The sequence below is a fragment of the Apteryx mantelli genome, chromosome 25 (genome assembly GCF_036417845.1).
Source record: "Apteryx mantelli isolate bAptMan1 chromosome 25, bAptMan1.hap1, whole genome shotgun sequence".
In the NCBI taxonomy this organism is placed as follows: domain Eukaryota; kingdom Metazoa; phylum Chordata; class Aves; order Apterygiformes; family Apterygidae; genus Apteryx; species Apteryx mantelli.
This window is the reverse complement of record NC_090002.1, coordinates 7145278-7164179: the sequence shown is the minus strand read 5'-3', so window position 1 is coordinate 7164179 and position 18902 is coordinate 7145278. Positions and strand designations below refer to the sequence as shown.

The following is an 18902-nucleotide window of genomic DNA, read 5'->3' as shown; positions in this document are numbered from 1 at the left end:
ACCGTAATCCTACCTGGCAGCCTTGGAGACTAGAGCTGAAGTAATCCAAAAGTCTTTTTTTTTTGCGCCCAGCATTCATTTCCACTTTCCCTTCATTTAGCACATTTCAAGGGTCCACTGTTAAAGAAACATACTTTGATAATGACCAATAGGCCCCATACAAGAATTCAATCTAGAATTTTGTGTCAGGTCAAAACACAAAGGAAAGTTTAAATTTCCATTTTATTCTTGACAGGAAGCTGTTTTTAAATGGTTATGGAAATTCTTGGCCTACCAGGGATTTGAGGGGCAGATTTTGGAGTAGAGTTGGAAAAATATTTGCAAGTATTACATCACATGGCCAAGTTCTGTTTTCGAGGATTTGAAAGACAGTATGTCATTTCAAAGTAGGGAAACTAGCAACACGAGCCTCTTTGGCAAAGAAAAAAGGCAACCCAGAAGTAGCTTACACACAAAAACAATGAAATAAGAGAAAAGTTAGAAAAATACACCAAGTCTATAGTAAGGGTTCCTAAACAGCGCTACATGTAGCCCTAATGGTAGGCAACATTCAAAGAAGCCTTCAAACAAACAAACGAACAAAAAATCCCAAACCAGACTAGAACAGCCTACCAACTTTTCCCTGGAGGGGACAGGAAACACATGCCGAGACATCTAAAACTATCCCAACAGCCAAACGCTCTTGCTCCCTATGCAGGGCTAGAAAAAGGGAAAGAGTTTGTCCCCAGTATAAATTTGGGAATCCCTGATATGCAATATTGACCTTAAAACTATTTACTTACTTACAAATCTTATTCACATCAGTTATTCCAGAAATAACAGTGCTCTGCAAAGCAAAGACTGGACAACCAAGAATGAATTCTCAGTTTACAGAATGGACACCAAGCAATTCCCAGGTTCTTCCCAACAGTTAAGTAAACAAACAAACAAAAAACAAACAAAAAAAACCAAAAAACAAAAAACAAGAAAACCCACAGCACCTCAGTAGTCATATTGTAAGGAACAGGATTTCTAGAAAAACACTCCATTGAAGCAATATAGCAAAGACTAAAAGGGCTGCAGCATTATTAGAGTCTAGGCTACAACATTATTAGAAAATGAGCTATCTACTTTCCAGACTTCCATGAAAAGTCAGTCCTACCCAAACACACCAGGCTAAGGACGATCAAGCAGGCAGACATACTTGGTAAGAGACAGCAGGAGAGATATTAAATAGGTGCATTCGTCCCAAGGAACATTCTGCTTCTAGAAACTAACCTATAGTTTATTGTTATCACAACAGACTCTGCATTTTCTTTTATATTTTCTACTAAACATTAAGTCACAAAATCATGTACTTGAACAGTTACCGAAGTATGAACCCCCAGACATTTAAACATTTAAACTCATTTCACATTTTATCATTATTTATCAGAGCATTGACTGCAAGAAAACAACACTTCTCAGAATACATTTTAGTGAGATTGGTGGAGAAGATGGCTGACTTCAATGATTTTCGCCTGTACAATCTGTCTTTGTTTGAAAGTTTCAATTTAAGAAGAGTCTCTGTATTCAAGAGTTTGGAGCTTAGCTGTTCTAGTGACTTTCTGATTTGTCCTATAACCAGTCAGGATACAGCTCTGTGTCCAGCATAATAAAGACCTTTTATGCTTTATTCAAAGTTAACAAATGTTCTTACAATCCCAATATATTATTGTTATTGTATCTTACACTTTTATATCTGACAAAACTGCAATCTCAGTTGGGCTGCATCAAACCATCTTTAAACAATAAGAATGCATGCACTGGCAAACAGAGATCAAGAAGAACAGGAGGAGAAAAGAAACACTCTCTAAGTAAAGACAAAAATTCATCTCTTAAATTTAACTGGCAGTAACACAGCCTTAATTACACTATGATAAAACACGTGTTTTGCCAAACTATTAACACAGGATAGTCTGAACAAGCATGTCGGAGAGTACAAGGCTTCCAGGAAGGCTTCTCGGACCCTCTTGCTATTCAGGGCATGTTACCAACTTAGCACATAGTAACAAGTGCAGTTTGTGGTCAGCAAGGTTATAGCCAGCTTTATATATGACACTGTATTTAGCTAACAGGACTACTACTGCACTATACCCAACCTCAACAGCAAACCACAAAGAAAAGCTATCCTAACCATAACAGCATGTTCTCACAGGAGTGTTATTGTTCCTCAATGTTATGTATATTTTTTAGACAAATGTTATTTTTGCACACAGACGCGCACATTGTTCTACAGCATAACGTGATTTAACTTACAATGCAGTAGGTAGCAACTGGAGACAGCAAATTAATGACAGAAAACTATAAGAATTATTCATGTGACAGAACTCGACAAAATGAAGCACAGGTCTTGAAAATGGAGTAAAACCTGAATTGGAATAAAGTTATTTAAAGCATTTGCATCACACCTACGGTATTAGAAACAGAGAGAAAAATAAAAAAAACACTTATCTTTCAGACGACTACTCAGAACAAAAATTATAAATCATAATGTACCGCACTGCTACTCTGGCTTCAAAATACCAAGGGTCATATTACTGTAACTACAGGTTTCTTGTAATTTTAGAGTGACTGCTTACTCTTACCAAAGAGAAACATAATCAAGAGCCCTCTCCCTCTATCAAAATTATGTTTTAGATAAGAATGAAAATTATCTGCAACATGCCTTTCATAGTAGGGACAAAACAGAGAAAACAGCTGAAATGCCTGAACTAGCAGCCACTTGTTTAAGAAGCAAAGAGCCGATAACAAGGGCACTCCCACTGAAAGACCCCAAAACCGATAACCTATTTTGCCTGTCAAAACCAGTTTGTTGACCATCCAGTATTTACACAACTCCTCGAGGCAGACTTTTTCCAGAAGGAATGTTAGCTTTTAAAGCTGCCTTTTTTTCTAAAGAAAGAGGGAAAAGAAAGAAAAAAAGGGGGGGGGGGAAGAGAGAGAGAGAGAGAGAAAGAAAGGGAGTATTTTATTCTTTTTGTACTGACTGAATGACTCAATATCAGTAGGTATGTGAATATAAACATACTGTTTTGATGAACATGTTCTATTCATAAAAATCAAGCATGCAAAAAACCTGCAGCCATGAAAACTCGAGAAGCTTTACAAACATAAGCAGTTAATCCTACAACATATAATACCAAAATATGGCTACTGACACAAGAAAAAGCAACCACCTAAGTCAGTAAGAATGAAAATAATATTCAAACCTTCTGAAGCTTCTTAAAAGAACATTCTACCCAGCAGGTAACTGTATCCCTCTGAATTTTACATGTTAACATAAAATTTCTTAGAACAAAGAGTTAGTGTGTGTTATTGACTGTGCAGCAAGGACAGCTACAGAGACACAAATTCTGATATAAATACATGCAAAATTGGAAAGACACTTGACTAGTCTGCACAGTCAGTCTCTCAGCTGCGCTAAGAACGAACTGCAGCTTAAAAAACCTGAGTACCTGCTTCCTAATTGCTGGATATTATATATAGCATTTGAACACTTATGTTTACCGTTCATAAGGCAGAACTATGAATTTCTCAATTTTGTTCTACCCTAATCTTTCTGGGAGACCATGCTCATTTTCTCTTCCCTCCCATCACCTGAGCACAGAGGTGTGCAAACTAGCATTAAATTAAGATCAAATTCCTTTATTTAAAAACAATATTGTAAAATCCAAGCAGATGATCATTTTTCTTTCACTGAGAAGGGAAAGAATCGTTTTTCTGAGACCTTTAGAGACCATCCATTCAACTACAGCCTGGGGAAGGCTGTTAAGTCCTTTGGTTGTGACACCCAGTTGAGTACAACCCCCAACTGCTTGTGCCTGCCTCCATGATTGTGGTAGTTGGACTGTCTGAAGGGCAGTGAGAGGAACCAAATCAAGGAACTGATCATGAGCTATTAAAAAATAAAAAGAAAAAAAGAAAGAAAGAAAAAAAAAAGAAAGTGAGAAGCCCAAGAGGGAAAGGTAAGTAGAAGGGGAAAGGTACCACAGCCTCCGGTCATATACAAAGAAATCTGAAATGAAAAGGGATTTCAGGGAATTGTTATGAAGAGAAGAGACAACTGCCACTGCTCTTGAGTCCTTCTCAACAAATGCACAAATTCAGTACAATCTCTCTCTCTCTCTCTCCCCCCATATTCATTGCTTTCCCTGAGTTACAGCAGAACAAAACTGACTCAGTTCTTCAGCTTCACAAGACCTTATGGAGCTCCCAGTAAAATAAGTGAAAACTTAACAATTTTCATTCCTTTGTAGCTTGGAAAAGTACAAGGGATCATGGAATTGTTTGTAAAATTGTTTATGAAGGCTGCCTTGAAGAACAGCTAGAAACCACTTTTTAGATGAAAGCTAGGTTCTGCAAAAGTTTATATTCTTGCTCTTAAAGAACTCGCTACACCACAGGGGAGCAGGACAAGAGAAGCAAAAACAAGAGAACTATTTCTAAATTGGCCTATATCCTACTGTAGATGTGGTAATGTGTTAGCAACAGACAGGGAGAAATTTATTTGGTTTTAACCACAAACCTTTTATGTAGCAGAAGGGAATGTGAAGAGTCAAGCTGAGCCATTGGAACAGTGATTCTGAGACCATACTCCATGGAAAGCAAGATGATTCTATGACGCTGGGCTCCCCTTACTCCCAGATGGTAAAGAACCAAAAGTGTTTCTAGCTAATATTATTTTTACAGTGAGGCACATGCACAAAGGATCACACAGTGTTTCTGTGGCATCATCAGTGTGCAGGGAAAGATCCAGAGGTTAGTTGTAGACTACAGTTCAAATTTGAGAATTGCTCTATTATATCATGGTTTTGTTAAAAACTGACCCAGCATAAGTGAGAAGACAAAGGTTAGTTTGCATTCCAATTACTTTCCCCAGTTGAGGCTCTTGTGTGGCTACACAAACGTAGCTTTTGGTGACAGTATTGGCTTGGTGCACACATAAAACTACAGAGCCCAAGCACTTACCAGACGCTGCGTGAAAGTTCTGCTTTCTCATCTTAATTTAGACTTCATTCACAATTAAGAAAAGAGGACCAATCCTGGATCCTATTCTTTCTGAAGCATTTCCTCCAAAAGTCTCTGAAAATATGAGTTGTTAATGAGCAGCTTGTGCTTTCACCAGATACAATGCAGGCATGTTTAAACCTGTAGCTACACCAGTACAGGACTTAAAGCCACACAGTTCCTTTTATTTCTGTTAAAATATAACAGAGATGCTGCCATTAAGCAGGCTTCCATCTGCTTCATAATAGTAAGACATCAGTGAAATTTTCTGGAACATTTCCTCATGGAAACAGCTGGTCTACACAAAAAATACTTGTATTATTTAAAAATAACACCATAACAGCAATATTGAGAGTCACTGACATCACAAGTAACAAACAAAGGATTTCAGGGATAACAGGATACTTAGGGTCTCTTAATCTGCACACTCTCCTTCTCCACTTTTTCAGAGGCAGCAAATATCCTAGGAGTTTCATCCGTTTGAAAAGATGAAAATAGTAGAGCCCTGGTATTCTAACTATGGCTGAAAGGTTCTTTGAAGTCTGCTCACATTCTCTTTGAAATTATCCTGTTGAGTCCCCTGTCCTCCCTCCTGCTCAAAGAGATTCCTCTACGGTGGCTTGCTGTTTATGAAACAACACTGATAAGAGATTTTTCATGCAGGCCAATTAAGACACGTGGTTTTTTACTCCATTTGAGATTCATTTTTAAATGAACTCTCCCTTCACTGCTTTTTAAAGGCAAATGTAACAAAGACGTCTTTTCACCCAACATTTGGTCTTCCAAAAATGTTCCATGGAGTCTTTCATGTCCAAAAGTAGTAGCTTCCAAATGCAATACACAGAAAATATGCAACCTCTAGCAGTACGAGGAGAAAAACAAATCACTTAACGTAAGAAGAAACGGAGAAGTAAGAATTAAGTCCCTTTATTTGTGAATTTAATGCCAAACCAAAGATATGCTGTTTCTACAATATCTATTTATTGCTACGACTCAAGAAAATTAAATCATTGAAGTGAGCAGTTAATGGATAAACACCTAATTCTACTTGTTCTTAATTTCTTTTTGTTTATTCACAAGTATGTTTAAAATTCAGGAGCTAATTAGAGGTTCAAAAGGAAGAAAACTTGTTTTTTTTAAGTTCACAGTGGGAAGTAAAGGAGAAATGTGTGAGTGTAAGACATGGTATTTCTAAATCCTCAAAAGAAAACAATAACCAAAACCAGCCAGCCCTACTAAAACCAGCCAGCCCTACAAACAAACAATACTTTAATACAGCAAATTTAAATTATCCATCAAAACATTCTTTTGGCTTTTTTTTTTTTTTAACTGTAAACATTTAAAAGATATTTAACTCTATTTTGGTTCTGTTTTTCTCTCCTTGGGGAGATCCTTTAAATAGGTTTCAATTTCCATTTAAATAGAAACCATCAATAATAAAACATATCCATAGCACAAAAAAAGATTATTCTCTATGAGAAGAAAATGTAAAAGATTTTTTATAGACATTTTAAGCTATATAATTGATTAAATATATACAGATAACACCTTATGGTTATCAAAAAAGTGCAAGTGGCAATATGATTAGGCCAGTAAACTTCTCTCAAATTAAAGTTTAAAGACCAAAGGAGAAACAGCCTAAGAAATAAGTAGAAAATAAATAAAATCAAGGTTTCCTGCTTGCTGATTTAAATAATCAATGCAAGCATAATTTAAATTAGTCCATTCTGGCACATGTGTGTTTAGTATAGTATCACTTGATACTAATTTTCCTAAATGAATTTGTTGAAAAAGTCCACTTCACATAGTAGGTATGTCATAGATAAGAATGTTAGAAACAGTTTCAGCTATGCATTAACTATATAGATACCATAAATAAATAATGGTGCCTGGAATACTGTGCATTGCTGTTGGGATGCCAAACCAAAATAAAACAAAACTTTAAGTTAATTCAAAATTTCACCATTTCTGCGGCTTACTTAAAAAAGCACACACAAACATGTACACACTTGAGGAAATCAGTCTGCATCACATACTGCATGGTTTACAAAGCAATTAGTGCACCTTAATATGTCACAGCACAATACAACACGCTACCTGATTTTACTGGTGTGATCACACACCAGGCCAAACACTGACAGCAACCAAAATTAAACTGAGAATACAACACCTAAGTGAGAACCTATCTTGTCCTGATGCACACAAAGTTTTTCAAGAGCCTCACTCCCAGCCTCTGTAACAGATCTATAGAAATGACAAGGCACAATTAGGCACAGTGAAACAGCTAGTTCTTAACTCCTACTTTTGAAAACTAGAAACAGATTTTTCTATTCAAAGTCTTATCTATAAACTAACGTTTGAAGTTCCACCACTTTAAATTAAATGAGATTTTCAATCCACTTTAAACTGTTACAAGCCACAACTTAGATATAAAAAGGCTTTAAAACGAAAGCTTAAACAAACCTAAACAATTTAAACTAAATTGAAAGAAATTTGTTTCAGGTTAATGTGCCTTTAGAATGAGCTTGTTTATTTTTTTTTCTTTAGCCATCTCTGATCAATATTGTGAAACTTGCATGTTAACAAACCTTTGTGTCACCAATACCAGCTCTGAACATCAGCTCTCCCTGGTCAGAACAACCACTGCCATGAAGTAAGCTGCAGTCTGTATGACACTGCAAATTGAAGAGTTGTAAAATAAAGACTAACGACCAGTCAAAAGTTGATTACATCACACAGCTGTTAAAGTCACATTTATATCTTTAACCATACTGTAACCAAACATGGTCAAACATCTAATTCTTGAGAAGAATCACCACACTTGCCTAATAAATTGGGTAAAAATGCATCAGGAAACTCAGATGCCTTCAACTACATGTGCTGATTAGTCCCACTATCATTACACAACATGACCACATTCTTCTTTATAGTTAGTTCAAAGTATCATAAGTTTCCTGAAAGCCAGTAAGAAGAACCAGCTATGATGAAAGCTGCCCTAAAACATGTTTATTTCAAACTGCTTCTACTTGAAATGTTGACACTCTTCACCATGACAGCACAGCAATAAAGGTTTTGTTAAGCCTCCTTCACCATGTTAAATAATAACTGAACAGTATGCTAATTTACTTTCCTCTAGCGAACTGTCTGCATTCCCTTCCGATTTCCTGTAGCTACAAATATGATAATCAGGAGAACAAAGACTTTAGTACAGCCATTCAGGAACCAGCAAACGAAATGAAGTATGTCTGATTCCATAACATGCAAAAAAGACCTGCAGCCTAGTTTGTTCCATGTACTGCAATCCCCTGTAAGCCCATATTAAAAAAGGATAATGAAAATGCACGTTTGCGTAAAGTTACTCTTTTTAACTTCACGGACAATACAGCCGCTTAGCAATACAGCCGTTCTCAAACGAACCAATTTACCTTTAATTCCCACTTCCTCCCAAGCCTCTCTGGACATTCAACTTCTGGCACTCCATCAGTCCCCTTTTATCCCAGTTTCTTTTTATAAATCCAAGGTCAGGTTTCCTTTCCCATCTCATGTGATGTGCTGGACTGAAGTTCTGCCAGCGTGGTCGGTCCAGTCAACTGCCAAACCCCATCCCGTGCCACAGCGCTCCTTACCCGCCTGTTCCACCATCCCACGATCCACAGCCTCTCGCTCGGAGCGTTTTTCTCACGTTCGGTGGAAAGAGATGGGGAAGGGGGGGGGGAAGGGATATAACCATTTCGCCTTGACATTTTAATGCGCCTAGAGGGAAACTGCTGCCGCGCCCCCGCCGTTGCGCGAGCACAAGGGCCGCCGCCGCCACCGCCGCCGCCGCCGCGGAGTTCGGGCTGCCCCCGCGGGGCCGGGCGCCGACCCCCCCCCCGGCAACCCCCTCCCCGGGGCCGGCCGTGCCCGCGGCGGCGAGGCCCGGCGCGGCCCGACGCGGGCGGGAGGCCCCGTCCCCGGCCCCTCACCTCCTCCTCGCTCTCGCTGCGGAAGCACAGGCAGGCCGCCCGCTTCTTGTAGCCGTCGCCGTCGTAGGTGCGCGTCTGGTTGGACTTGAGCTTCATCATCCTCCGCTCTGAGGGGGGCGGCGGGGCGGGGGCAGGCCGCAGGGACGGCGAGGCCCGCGGCCTAGAGGGCTGAGGCGGCGGGGGCGGGCAGGGTGGCGGCGCCGGGAAGGACCCGCCGCGGCTCCCGCGAGGGGCGGGCAGGGGAAGGACGGGGGGGACGGAGGGGGACCCGCCTCCCCGCAGGAGTCTCTTTCTCTGTCTCTCTCTGTCTCCCGCAGGCCGGGAGCCACCCGCTACGCGCTGCCGCCTTTCGCCCGCCTCATCCCTCCCTTCACTTCCAGCCGCTCCGCCGCCGCTGTCAGCGCTCCGGCCACCGCCGACGACGACGACCGCGACGCCATCTTGGGGCACGCTACGCAAACGGCGTAAAGCCGCCGGGCGCGGGAGGCGGCGGCTGCCCCCTGCCGCTTCACGGCGCGCCCGCCACGCAGACAGCGCAGTCCGGCTTCCAGAATCGCTCCCCCCCCCCCCCCCGCCGCACCGTCGCCACCACGCCTCCGCCTCCTCCCTCTGCCTCGCCGCGAGCTCTCTGCGCCAACAGCGCGGCGCAGACGGGCTTGGAGAATACGGCGATGGTGCGTAAGCCGCTAGCTGGGCGGCTGCGTGCTAGGGCGCCTTAACAGTTACGCAAAAGGCGCCAGGCAGCGGCGGCGCTCCGCGTTGCCGGGCACATGGCTGCCGCTTTGACAGCGGCACTACGCAAAGCGCGCAGCCGCCGAGCCGGGAAGAATGCCCATCTTGCGCAAGGTGGGGGGGGGGGGCGGTTTACGCTAGTAGCGGAGCGCGCGGTGGTGGGGGCCATTGTACCCCACCGCCCTGAGGAGAACAAAGGTGCGGGCGGCGGCACCGGCAACGGGACCTGCACCGGGACCCCGGGGCCGAACCTGCCCTGCCGGGGACGTTGCCCCGGGCCGGCCGCAGCATGCAGCCGCCTGCACCCTCGCCCCGCGCACACACCGTGTGAGGCTCACGCGGAAACGCGCTTGTCAAAGGTGGCTCTTCCCAAGTGGCCTTTTTCAGGCAATTTTAGGCTTCATCCTCAAGGCAGGTTTTTACAGGGGCAGCCCCTGAGGACTGTAAGCACCAGGCACAACATTACCTCTCAGGAAAAACCATGCTGACGGCTGGCATCCGTCGGCCGCAAAATACCACAAAATCTCCCCAACTTGTAATAAAAATAAAATAAAAAAAGAGGCCACAGGTTAGATTTGCATTTGTACAGTCGCCTCATGGGTGAGCGACTGGGCCCGGGGCAGCTGCAGCCCGGCAGTGCCACCGCGCAGTCCACAAAAAAGGGGGAACCTGCCCAAAGAGTTGACCGCTTCAAAGCAAAAAAAAAAAAAAAAATCCTGGCAAGCACCTGAGTACTTCTCTAACCATTATTTGCCCAGTATTGTTTTAGATTCAGCCTGGTCTCCCTCTCTGCAATGGGAGATATAGTCAAAAACAGAGGATATCAGGCCCATCTTGTGACTCCATGCATTTGTCCAATAAAACTGTCATTTGCCCAGTGTGGATTCCACTAAACGGCATCCAGGGGAGGCACCATCCAGAAAGGAGACATCGTTAATGGCCACATTTCTCAGACCCCATCAGCTCAGAGGGCCTAATGCTAAAAGAGAAAAAAAACAAAACCACACACACACACCCCCTTTGAAAGGATGAGGATTCAGCCAGTCCCAGGCTAAACAGACTGGCAGGTTAGGAAAGTAGTAAGAGATTTTAAAAAGTGAAGGTAACATTTCCTTCTTGAAAGAGTCTAAAAGTAGACTAATGTTCTTCACCCCAAGACAAAAGCCATCTATATTCGTTCACATGGATCTTCCCTTCAGTGACTCAAATGTCCTTTTAGGAAAAAAAAAGAAAAAGAAAACCCCATCGTTATTCAATATTTAATAACAACTGCCACATGCTTCCTTAAGTACTCCAAGAGATTTTGCTTAATTTCACATGAGGTTAAACATTTGCTGAGCACAACACTGGCTTCCCACATAGATTCACAATTATAAATGCATAGTAGCAAATATAAGCATTACCACTACAATGTAAGATAAAATAAGCAGAACCTTGAATGAAAAGCCCTAGCAGATCTGGACAACTCAGAAGGTCAAGAATATTGCTAGCAAAGCTTAAAAAAAAGTTTCTTTAATGCACACTGCCACTAGGAACTAGACTGTAAAGTGCACCCTGCTAAACCCAGTCATCTGGGATTCAACAGTTTTGCCTGGATTATGTTTGGCTAAATCGCAATCTACAAATTTCAGAGGCAGATGGAACAGTTAAAATAAAAATTTGAAACACCTAATCTCCCCCAAGTGACAGTTAACACCTACAGTTCAAATTCCCTTGGAATCAGAAGAATCACATGCCCATTATTTCCTCCCCCCTAAACCAGAACTGGAGTCAGTTCCTTTTCCACTCGGCTATAATCCAACTTCATCTTCCAGTGTTCAGCACTTCTGTGATATTAAGGCTGTCCTAGAACAAAATATCATTGAGCAGGCAACAGAAAAATCATTCCCAGTTAGCATCTATTCCATTATTAGTTTGTGGGTGACATCTACTGGTAGGATGAATACCGCAGAGGACCCTGGGTCTGTGCTGCACCTCCCTGCCCCAGCTCCTCAGCTCCAGACAGCAGATGCTGTCAAAACCATCCCATTTTTCTTAGGTCACAGTTAATTATCACAGTGACTTCAGAATGGGGATAAAGGAAATGCTGACCTGCACACATTATTTGTGTCTGATTCAGTGAGGGCCTCAGGCTAACACAGCTGAAATTGTTGAATTTTCTGCCTACAATATAGAACAGTCTCTCAACTCAGGTTTACTGCATTACTAGAAATTACTAGAAATGAGCACCTTCCTAGACAGACTTGAAAAACTGCCTGCAGCACTTCAGTGCTGCCACAAACCCAGACTCCTCATTCCTCCATAAATCACCTTTACTCACTAGCAAAACCCTACATCAAGTTATCACCAAACCTAGGAAGTTCTTATAACCTGTTTTCTAATCAGAGGTTATTACACAACTGCTGTTACACATGCCAATCACCTAGCAATTTGAGTCACCTCTTTTGTTACATGAGCATTAGATTTCTGTGTTTAAATAACACACACTGATGCAACCCAGGTGACATTTTCACCTATTTTATTACACACAAAACATAAGCAGAAGTTCTACTGAGGAGGCTGACCACGTCCACGACCAAATCCACCTCTCTGCAACAGAAAAGAAAGAGCATTAGAAGTCATTGTATGCACCCCCCGCTCCAAGCATCACATAACTCTGATCTACTTGAGACTAGCTGCCTGACACAGGTTAACCGGAAAAGCAAGACTAAGAACAAACCCAACCCATCTTAAGCCAACTCTGTGCATCATGTCCAAACCCTTCCATGCATTAACAGCTAAAGCATAAAATAATGCATTTCCTCTAAAGATTGCAACATGCTTCTCAAATGTGTCGCTGGCTTCTTGTCACAGCACTGAGGCCATCACCTCGTTCCCCCAACAGAAGTGCAGCAAATGAGTTCAGCATAAAGGATAACAGTCACAGGCCTCCCTGAGAAGATCAGGGCCAAATACCTAACCCCAGCATGGAACAACTGATAAGCACCACATTGAAGAGCATGCAGGTATGACCTGTCCAGTGTCCCCTATCCAAAGCTTTAACACAGGAAGTAAATCTTGAAGGCAAATACTTACAAACTGGAATTCAGTAGCTGCTCCAGCACCAGCCTCAGCCTTCTTGTCAGCACCAGCTGGAGAGAAAGAGATGAATGAGTTACAGACCAAAGAATCCACTCCCCAAGTACAGAACTCTTGCTTCAAATCAAAGGTTTACAATCAAAGGAGACTACAAAAGAGGCTAAATATAACTAATTAAAACAGCCATCATTGAGACAGTTACAGTTACTAAACCCACCCCAGAAAAAAATCCACAGTTCAGCTTGATAAATTAAAAAAAAAGCCACATCCTTAAGCAGATACAGATCAATTCTGCTATGTGAACACCTAAGCTATGCCAAAAGTCCAATTTTCCCCATTTCCTTCTTGAAAGCAGGCCAATATTGAAGACAAATCTCCCAGAGATAAGCTGCACAAACAGCAAGCTCAGCCTGATATTCACACAGCAACATGACAAATACTCACGTGGAACGGCACTGCGTCTGTAAGTATCCCTGTCAGCTTCTCCCCGAGTAAGACGAGCAGGGCGTTCACCTTCCAGACCTGTAAGCGAAAACAGCAACATCAGTCAAATACACTGTTTATACGAACATTTCGTGTTTCATTTCGTGTGTGACCCTGCATCTGAAGGTGGCAAAATAAAAAAAAAAACCTGCACTGAAGCATCAGACCTACCAGCATAGCTGCACCTTAGACAGCTTAGTATATATAAATGTAAACAAAGAAGCGATATTGTAAGGAAAGCTTCACTTTAAGAGTGAAATCTGTTTAACTGTGTAAGTTTGTACGTGGGTTGAAGTCATAAATAATGTAAAAACTGGATTTACAGTATCATCTCAACAACAGTCTACTGGCAAACACAGCTACAGCACTTGCTTCAAATAAGGGCCAAAAATGAAGACAAAAAAAACAAAATCCCAGAAATAGGGGAATTTGTCATGTCTGACAAGCTCCTTCTTAGCTAAACCACAAATTGCATGACATTCCCATCCCAACCTAAAAATACAGCTACACTATCGGTATCACAAATCCTCCAAAATGGAATAGATTAATAAAACTAAGAGCAGATTATCTATGTAACATCAGATTAATATTGGACAGAACACCTGTAGGAAAGAAACAAATCCAGTTGTCTGCCAGCCTCTGCACAACTCTCACGGAGTTCCCCTGGAATACCAATGATGAAATACTCTCCAACAGCACCAGACCAAGGCCTTATGCTCAAGCAGTAAAACAGAGTAAAGGCTGGTTGTTGTATGACACCACAGTGTACCAGCAGTCTCAAATGTGCTGCAAGAAACCCATGAATCATGTTTTTTCTGTAGGCTTGATTTACACTATAGACACTAGCTTTCCCATATAAAATCAGTTCTTATAATAGATGCTTTTAAAACAAAGAGAAACACTAAGCACAGATGTGCCAAGAGATTATTTAACTTATCCTACAACTGCTTCTACATCCCTCTTTTCTGTTAGGGTTAAACTTTTTTTTTTCCTTCAGATCTGTCCATCCTTCATTTCTAACAGCTCAATTACATGTGTAGCAGACAAACTGCAAATAACAAATACACAGTAGGCTAAAATCTACTTTAGACTAAACGTTTCAATTTTTGCATCAAGCGTCGCTTGAGAGAACTGGTAGCACTGCATGAAAGTACCAAAAAAAAAAAAAAAGACCAAAAAACCCCTAAGGTCAAGCAAAACTTACAAGTTTGGATTCTGCATCACCTTCCACACACGTCTCCGATTCCTGCTGTGCTGCAGTCTAAAGCAGCTAGTCCACAGAGAAACAGCACTGTAGCAACAAACAATTCTTGCAGCAGGACCAGCTAACCCCAGTAAGAAGCGGACTGAATGAGGTCACTGGCAAGGCACTGACAAGGCCTGTGATGCTGTAAATGAAGCTTCCTCACAACAAGAAACCCTCAGCAAATTTTCGCCAGGAAAAAGCCCCACTCTCCCATTAGATATGCAGTTTCTTTAGCTCACTGGATAAACACAGCTTCTGAAGACTACATAGGGTAACTTCCAACGCTCCTCAGAGATCAGATAAACTATCATCTTCCTATTTCAATGCAGTTCTTGCTTTCGAAGCAAATGATGCTGCAGTTTTGTTTGGCTGACAAAGTTGAAGGATTTGCAGGCAAAACTCCCCCACCACATACACACACATTGACACAGATTCTGTCCCGAGCAGGGTGTACAGTGCTTGTTGACTGGAATATGATGTAGCCCAGAAGCGTGAAAAAGACTCCTACTGTATATTAGAAAGAGCTTTGTAATGCAGTCCCTCCCTTCACAGAATGAGTCCTTGTTTAAGGGTAGAATGACATCCTACAACAAAGTTATCTTTTGTAAACAGAAGAGGCAACTCCACACAAGTAAGGCAGAAGACCCACTGTCTCCTTCCTCAAGGGAGAAGTAACATTTCTTACCCCTAGAGACCTGGCAATGCTATTTTGCCAACCATGGCTGCAGTAATTTTCTCTCTCCCTTCTGTAACAGACTGCAGAAGTTTTGGTCACAAGGACGCTCTGGACAATTTGACATTTTATAATTTGTGCTCTACATTGTGGTGTTTCTTTCCTGCTACTGGACAAAAAAAACACAAAACAGGAAAAAAACAGGAAAACCAGCAGAAGGGATTTCACACGTCATTTCCAAATGCATACAAGCAATGTAACCATCCTTCCCACTCTAATTATTACCTTAGAACAGAGTAACATTTTCAGAACTGAACTGAAGGGCACAGTGGCTTGATCACATTCATCTAAAGTTTATTTTTACTGTGCTACTATATAACACTGCCCATCATTTTGATATTCCAAAGGATATCAAAATGATTCCTATACTATTCCTAGGCTGTTAAACAAGTACCCAAAAGGGTACGTTCTACCTAGTGTGCAAAACAGGGAGATTTGTAACCCCCACTTTATTTTTTAAAGTTGCTATTTGCAACCCAAAAACACACCTCTCAGCAATACATTTTGGATACTTGCAGGAAGCACTACAACATTTTACAAGGAGATGCCTGCGAAGAGGCAGCTGCAGGCAACTCGAGAAATCAACACTGGTAGATATGTTTGCATGACTAGCATCTCCACTTCTCTTTGGGATATGAAAAACCCATGAAGAAAATCAGAACTACAAACAAAACATACTACATACATTTGTTTAAAACTTAAACCTGAAGGCAGCTTTAAGGACTTGCCTTGCCTAACAGCATGTTAAAAGCACATGATAAAGCCAGCACTGTGGACATTCAACCAGTCCTAAGTGCCACAGACAAATCCCCATTTGAAGTACATGCAGCACCTACGCTTAGTTTCAGCTTTCTGCCACTGAATGCTACACTGAAAAGCAAGTTTGCTCCATGTATTGGCAATCCTAGGCAAGGCTACTCAAGTCTTACACAACAGCCCCTCAGGTAGCTCTTCTAAGTATAACTCAAGCAGAGACAAGGTTCTCTCTATCTGCTGGACAAGACAGACAACCCCTACGCTGCCTTCCCGATGGAGAGCTGCAGCAATGTGCAGCAGGTTCTTCCCAAAAGACAAGAATGATTTGTAAAAAGTCTTCTGGCTAACTAGGGACATCCTCTGTCTGGGACCTCAGTGACATCTGTCTGGGCACTAGCTACCATCTAGACTCACAGTCCGAGGTTTCAGCAGGCCTGCACTCAGTCATTCAAGTCACTAATCATGGAAAGGTTATGTCCCACACTCAAAGCACTCCTCCCAGTCTTTTATTCCATTTCACAGCTTTCTTCAGTGCTCTCCAGTTCTTCAGTAGTCCAGTAACCATCACACTAGCACCAAATACAAAGCAATAAAACTTGTATGTCTCTATTTAGTCTATTCAGGTTTATGTATCCAAGAATCATAGTAATCCATGCCAGTCTGCACTGGGAGCTCATGTTCAGCTGACTATCCTCCAAAGTTACGTTGTCCAACAGGCCTAACTTCATTACATGCTCTCCCCTGTAGACACAGTAGTCACCTCTCAAGCACAGTTTACCTTTGGGCCGCGGTCTGCCAGTCTCAGGGCGGCTACGGCGCAAGGTTGCAGGCACAATCTCAGGGGGAAGGTGAAGGTAATCGCGCAAGTACTGGATGCCCTCGTTGGTCAGGTACCAGTAGAAATGCCTCCACGCAAACTGTTCTTTCACATAACCACGGGATTTCAGAGACTAGAGAGAGAATTCTCAGTTACTTTTTAGTTAAGTGTATGATCTTTATCATCATTCAACATCTCCGATCAATATCAGTAGATATTTTTCTCTGTTAACAGAAGAGCTTATCAACAATAAATGGGGAATAACAGAATAAAAATAAATAAAAGTTCACATGCAGAAGACAGAACTACAGCATCACTCACATTCCGGTTCCAAAGGAAAATTTAAGGTTATCACACACAAAGATAGCACAGCTTCAAAAAGAGGACTGTGGATTTGCATCAGCTAAAAAGAGGACTATGGATTTGCATCAGCTAAAAAGAAAACAGTCTTCTACAGTCTGTGTAAATAGATCAATAAAACAAGTAAACAGGAAATGTGTCAGTAATCAGGAAAATAGGAAAGCAACTGTAACAAGGTAAGAAACAGTAAATGCAAGGTAACATCTGGCAACATTTATCCATATACAAGCTTGTACAACCACCTCACAGCCCAGCCCAAACAGCACAACCTCACCCCCCTACCTGCATGGCTTTCATGACATGGAGATTGGGCACATTCTTGTCTACTAGCTCGGGGTGCTTGGGCATGTGGACATCTTTCTTGGCTACCATCACTCCCTCCTTAAAAAGGAGTTCGTAGATGGCAATTCGGTTCTTCTTGGGCATCAACATCTAAACAAGAGATAAGCAGGAGACGGTAAATTTTGCTGAGTGAAACTAAATGCTTTCATGAATCTAACATCTACCAGAAGTAATAAAACAACGAGTTAAATTTGTACGAAAAGCCTAATACTAAGTAAAACTACGAACACGACTGTCTCCTAGAAGATGTTTTTTGAACTAGATTTTAATATCTGAGATTCTGGCCATGCTTTCTGCTTGCTTTACTGGGAAAAAAAATAGAGCAGCCCCAAGTTTTGATTTTTAAAGATAAATCGAGACTACACAGCCACAGTAAAGACTGCAAACTGTTTGGTACCAGTCAGACAGAACAAGAGGCAGGAGCTGACACAAGTGGGGCAAGGACACAGCTCGGAGCAATGCCTGCTTCGGCTACACCTTAATGCCAGGTACCCGATGACACTTGTCGCGCTGCTGTTGCTCATTTGCACTGCTGCTCCGGAGGGAGGGATCCTTCCGAGCTCCCCGGTGAGGACGGGCACGGCACCACCGGGCAGCACACCTCGCTCGCACGGGGCCCGGCGCACCCCGCTGCTAACCAGCGCTCGCACCCGCGCCAAGGGACACCGCAACCCAGGCGACGCTGCCTGCCGCTCCCGGGCAGAGGGAAACGGCAGAGCTCTCGGTGCAGACGGCGGCAAGGAGCTGCCGAACAGCAGCAGTCCGGCTACCCCCGGGGGGCAGGGCAGGACCCGGGTGCGAGCCCCAGCAGCCGCCCCAGCGCAGCCCCGGAGCCCCCAGGCCTCCAGCGCCGAGGCCTGGCCCCACCGGTAACGGCCCCCCCGGGCTCCCCGTGCGGCCTACCCCCCCGCCGGCCGCTCCCGCCCCGCAGACTCGGGCCTGGGTTCCCCCCGCCCCGGAAATACCCCCGCGGGGGGCCGGGCCGCAGCTGCCCCGCCGCTGCCGAGCGGCGGCCCCGCAGCGCCGCCCCGGGATGGCGCCGATACGAGGCCGATGCGGGCCCGGAGCGCGGCCTCACCGTGGCGGCGGCGGCGGGCCCACGAGCGGAAAGGAGGGCGCCTGCGCAGCGCGGCCGCTTCCGGCCTCCGGAAGGCCCCCTGGCGCGGCGGGTGTCCGCGGCGGTGCCTGAGGGAGGCGCGTCAAGGCCCCCGCCGGGCCGGGCAGCGGGGTGTCCGCGGCGGTGCCTGATTGGAAACGCGCCACCCGCCCGCCCGCGGGGCCGGTTTCGCCGCCGAGAGCCGCCCTCTCCGCTGGCTCCTCCCCGGTCACGCTGCCTTGTGCTGCCCCTCCGCGCCCCCGGCC

General features: G+C 43.6%; 1 protein-coding gene across 1 annotated transcript in view; it reads right to left on the bottom strand.

The window, feature by feature from the left end:
• RPS10 (ribosomal protein S10) overlaps nucleotides 1-18697 on the bottom strand; it is a 33288-nt gene extending 14591 nt beyond the window's left edge. Inside the window, exons 1-5 of the mRNA XM_067310773.1 lie at nucleotides 18619-18697; nucleotides 17481-17630; nucleotides 16800-16971; nucleotides 13248-13325; nucleotides 12801-12856 (exon numbers count right to left, since the gene is read on the bottom strand). Of these exons, the coding sequence (XP_067166874.1) occupies nucleotides 12801-12856; nucleotides 13248-13325; nucleotides 16800-16971; nucleotides 17481-17630 (456 nt within the window). The 5' untranslated portion in view covers nucleotides 18619-18697. The remainder of the gene's footprint in view (nucleotides 1-12800; nucleotides 12857-13247; nucleotides 13326-16799; nucleotides 16972-17480; nucleotides 17631-18618) is intronic.
• Between the last annotated feature and the right edge of the window lie 205 nt (nucleotides 18698-18902).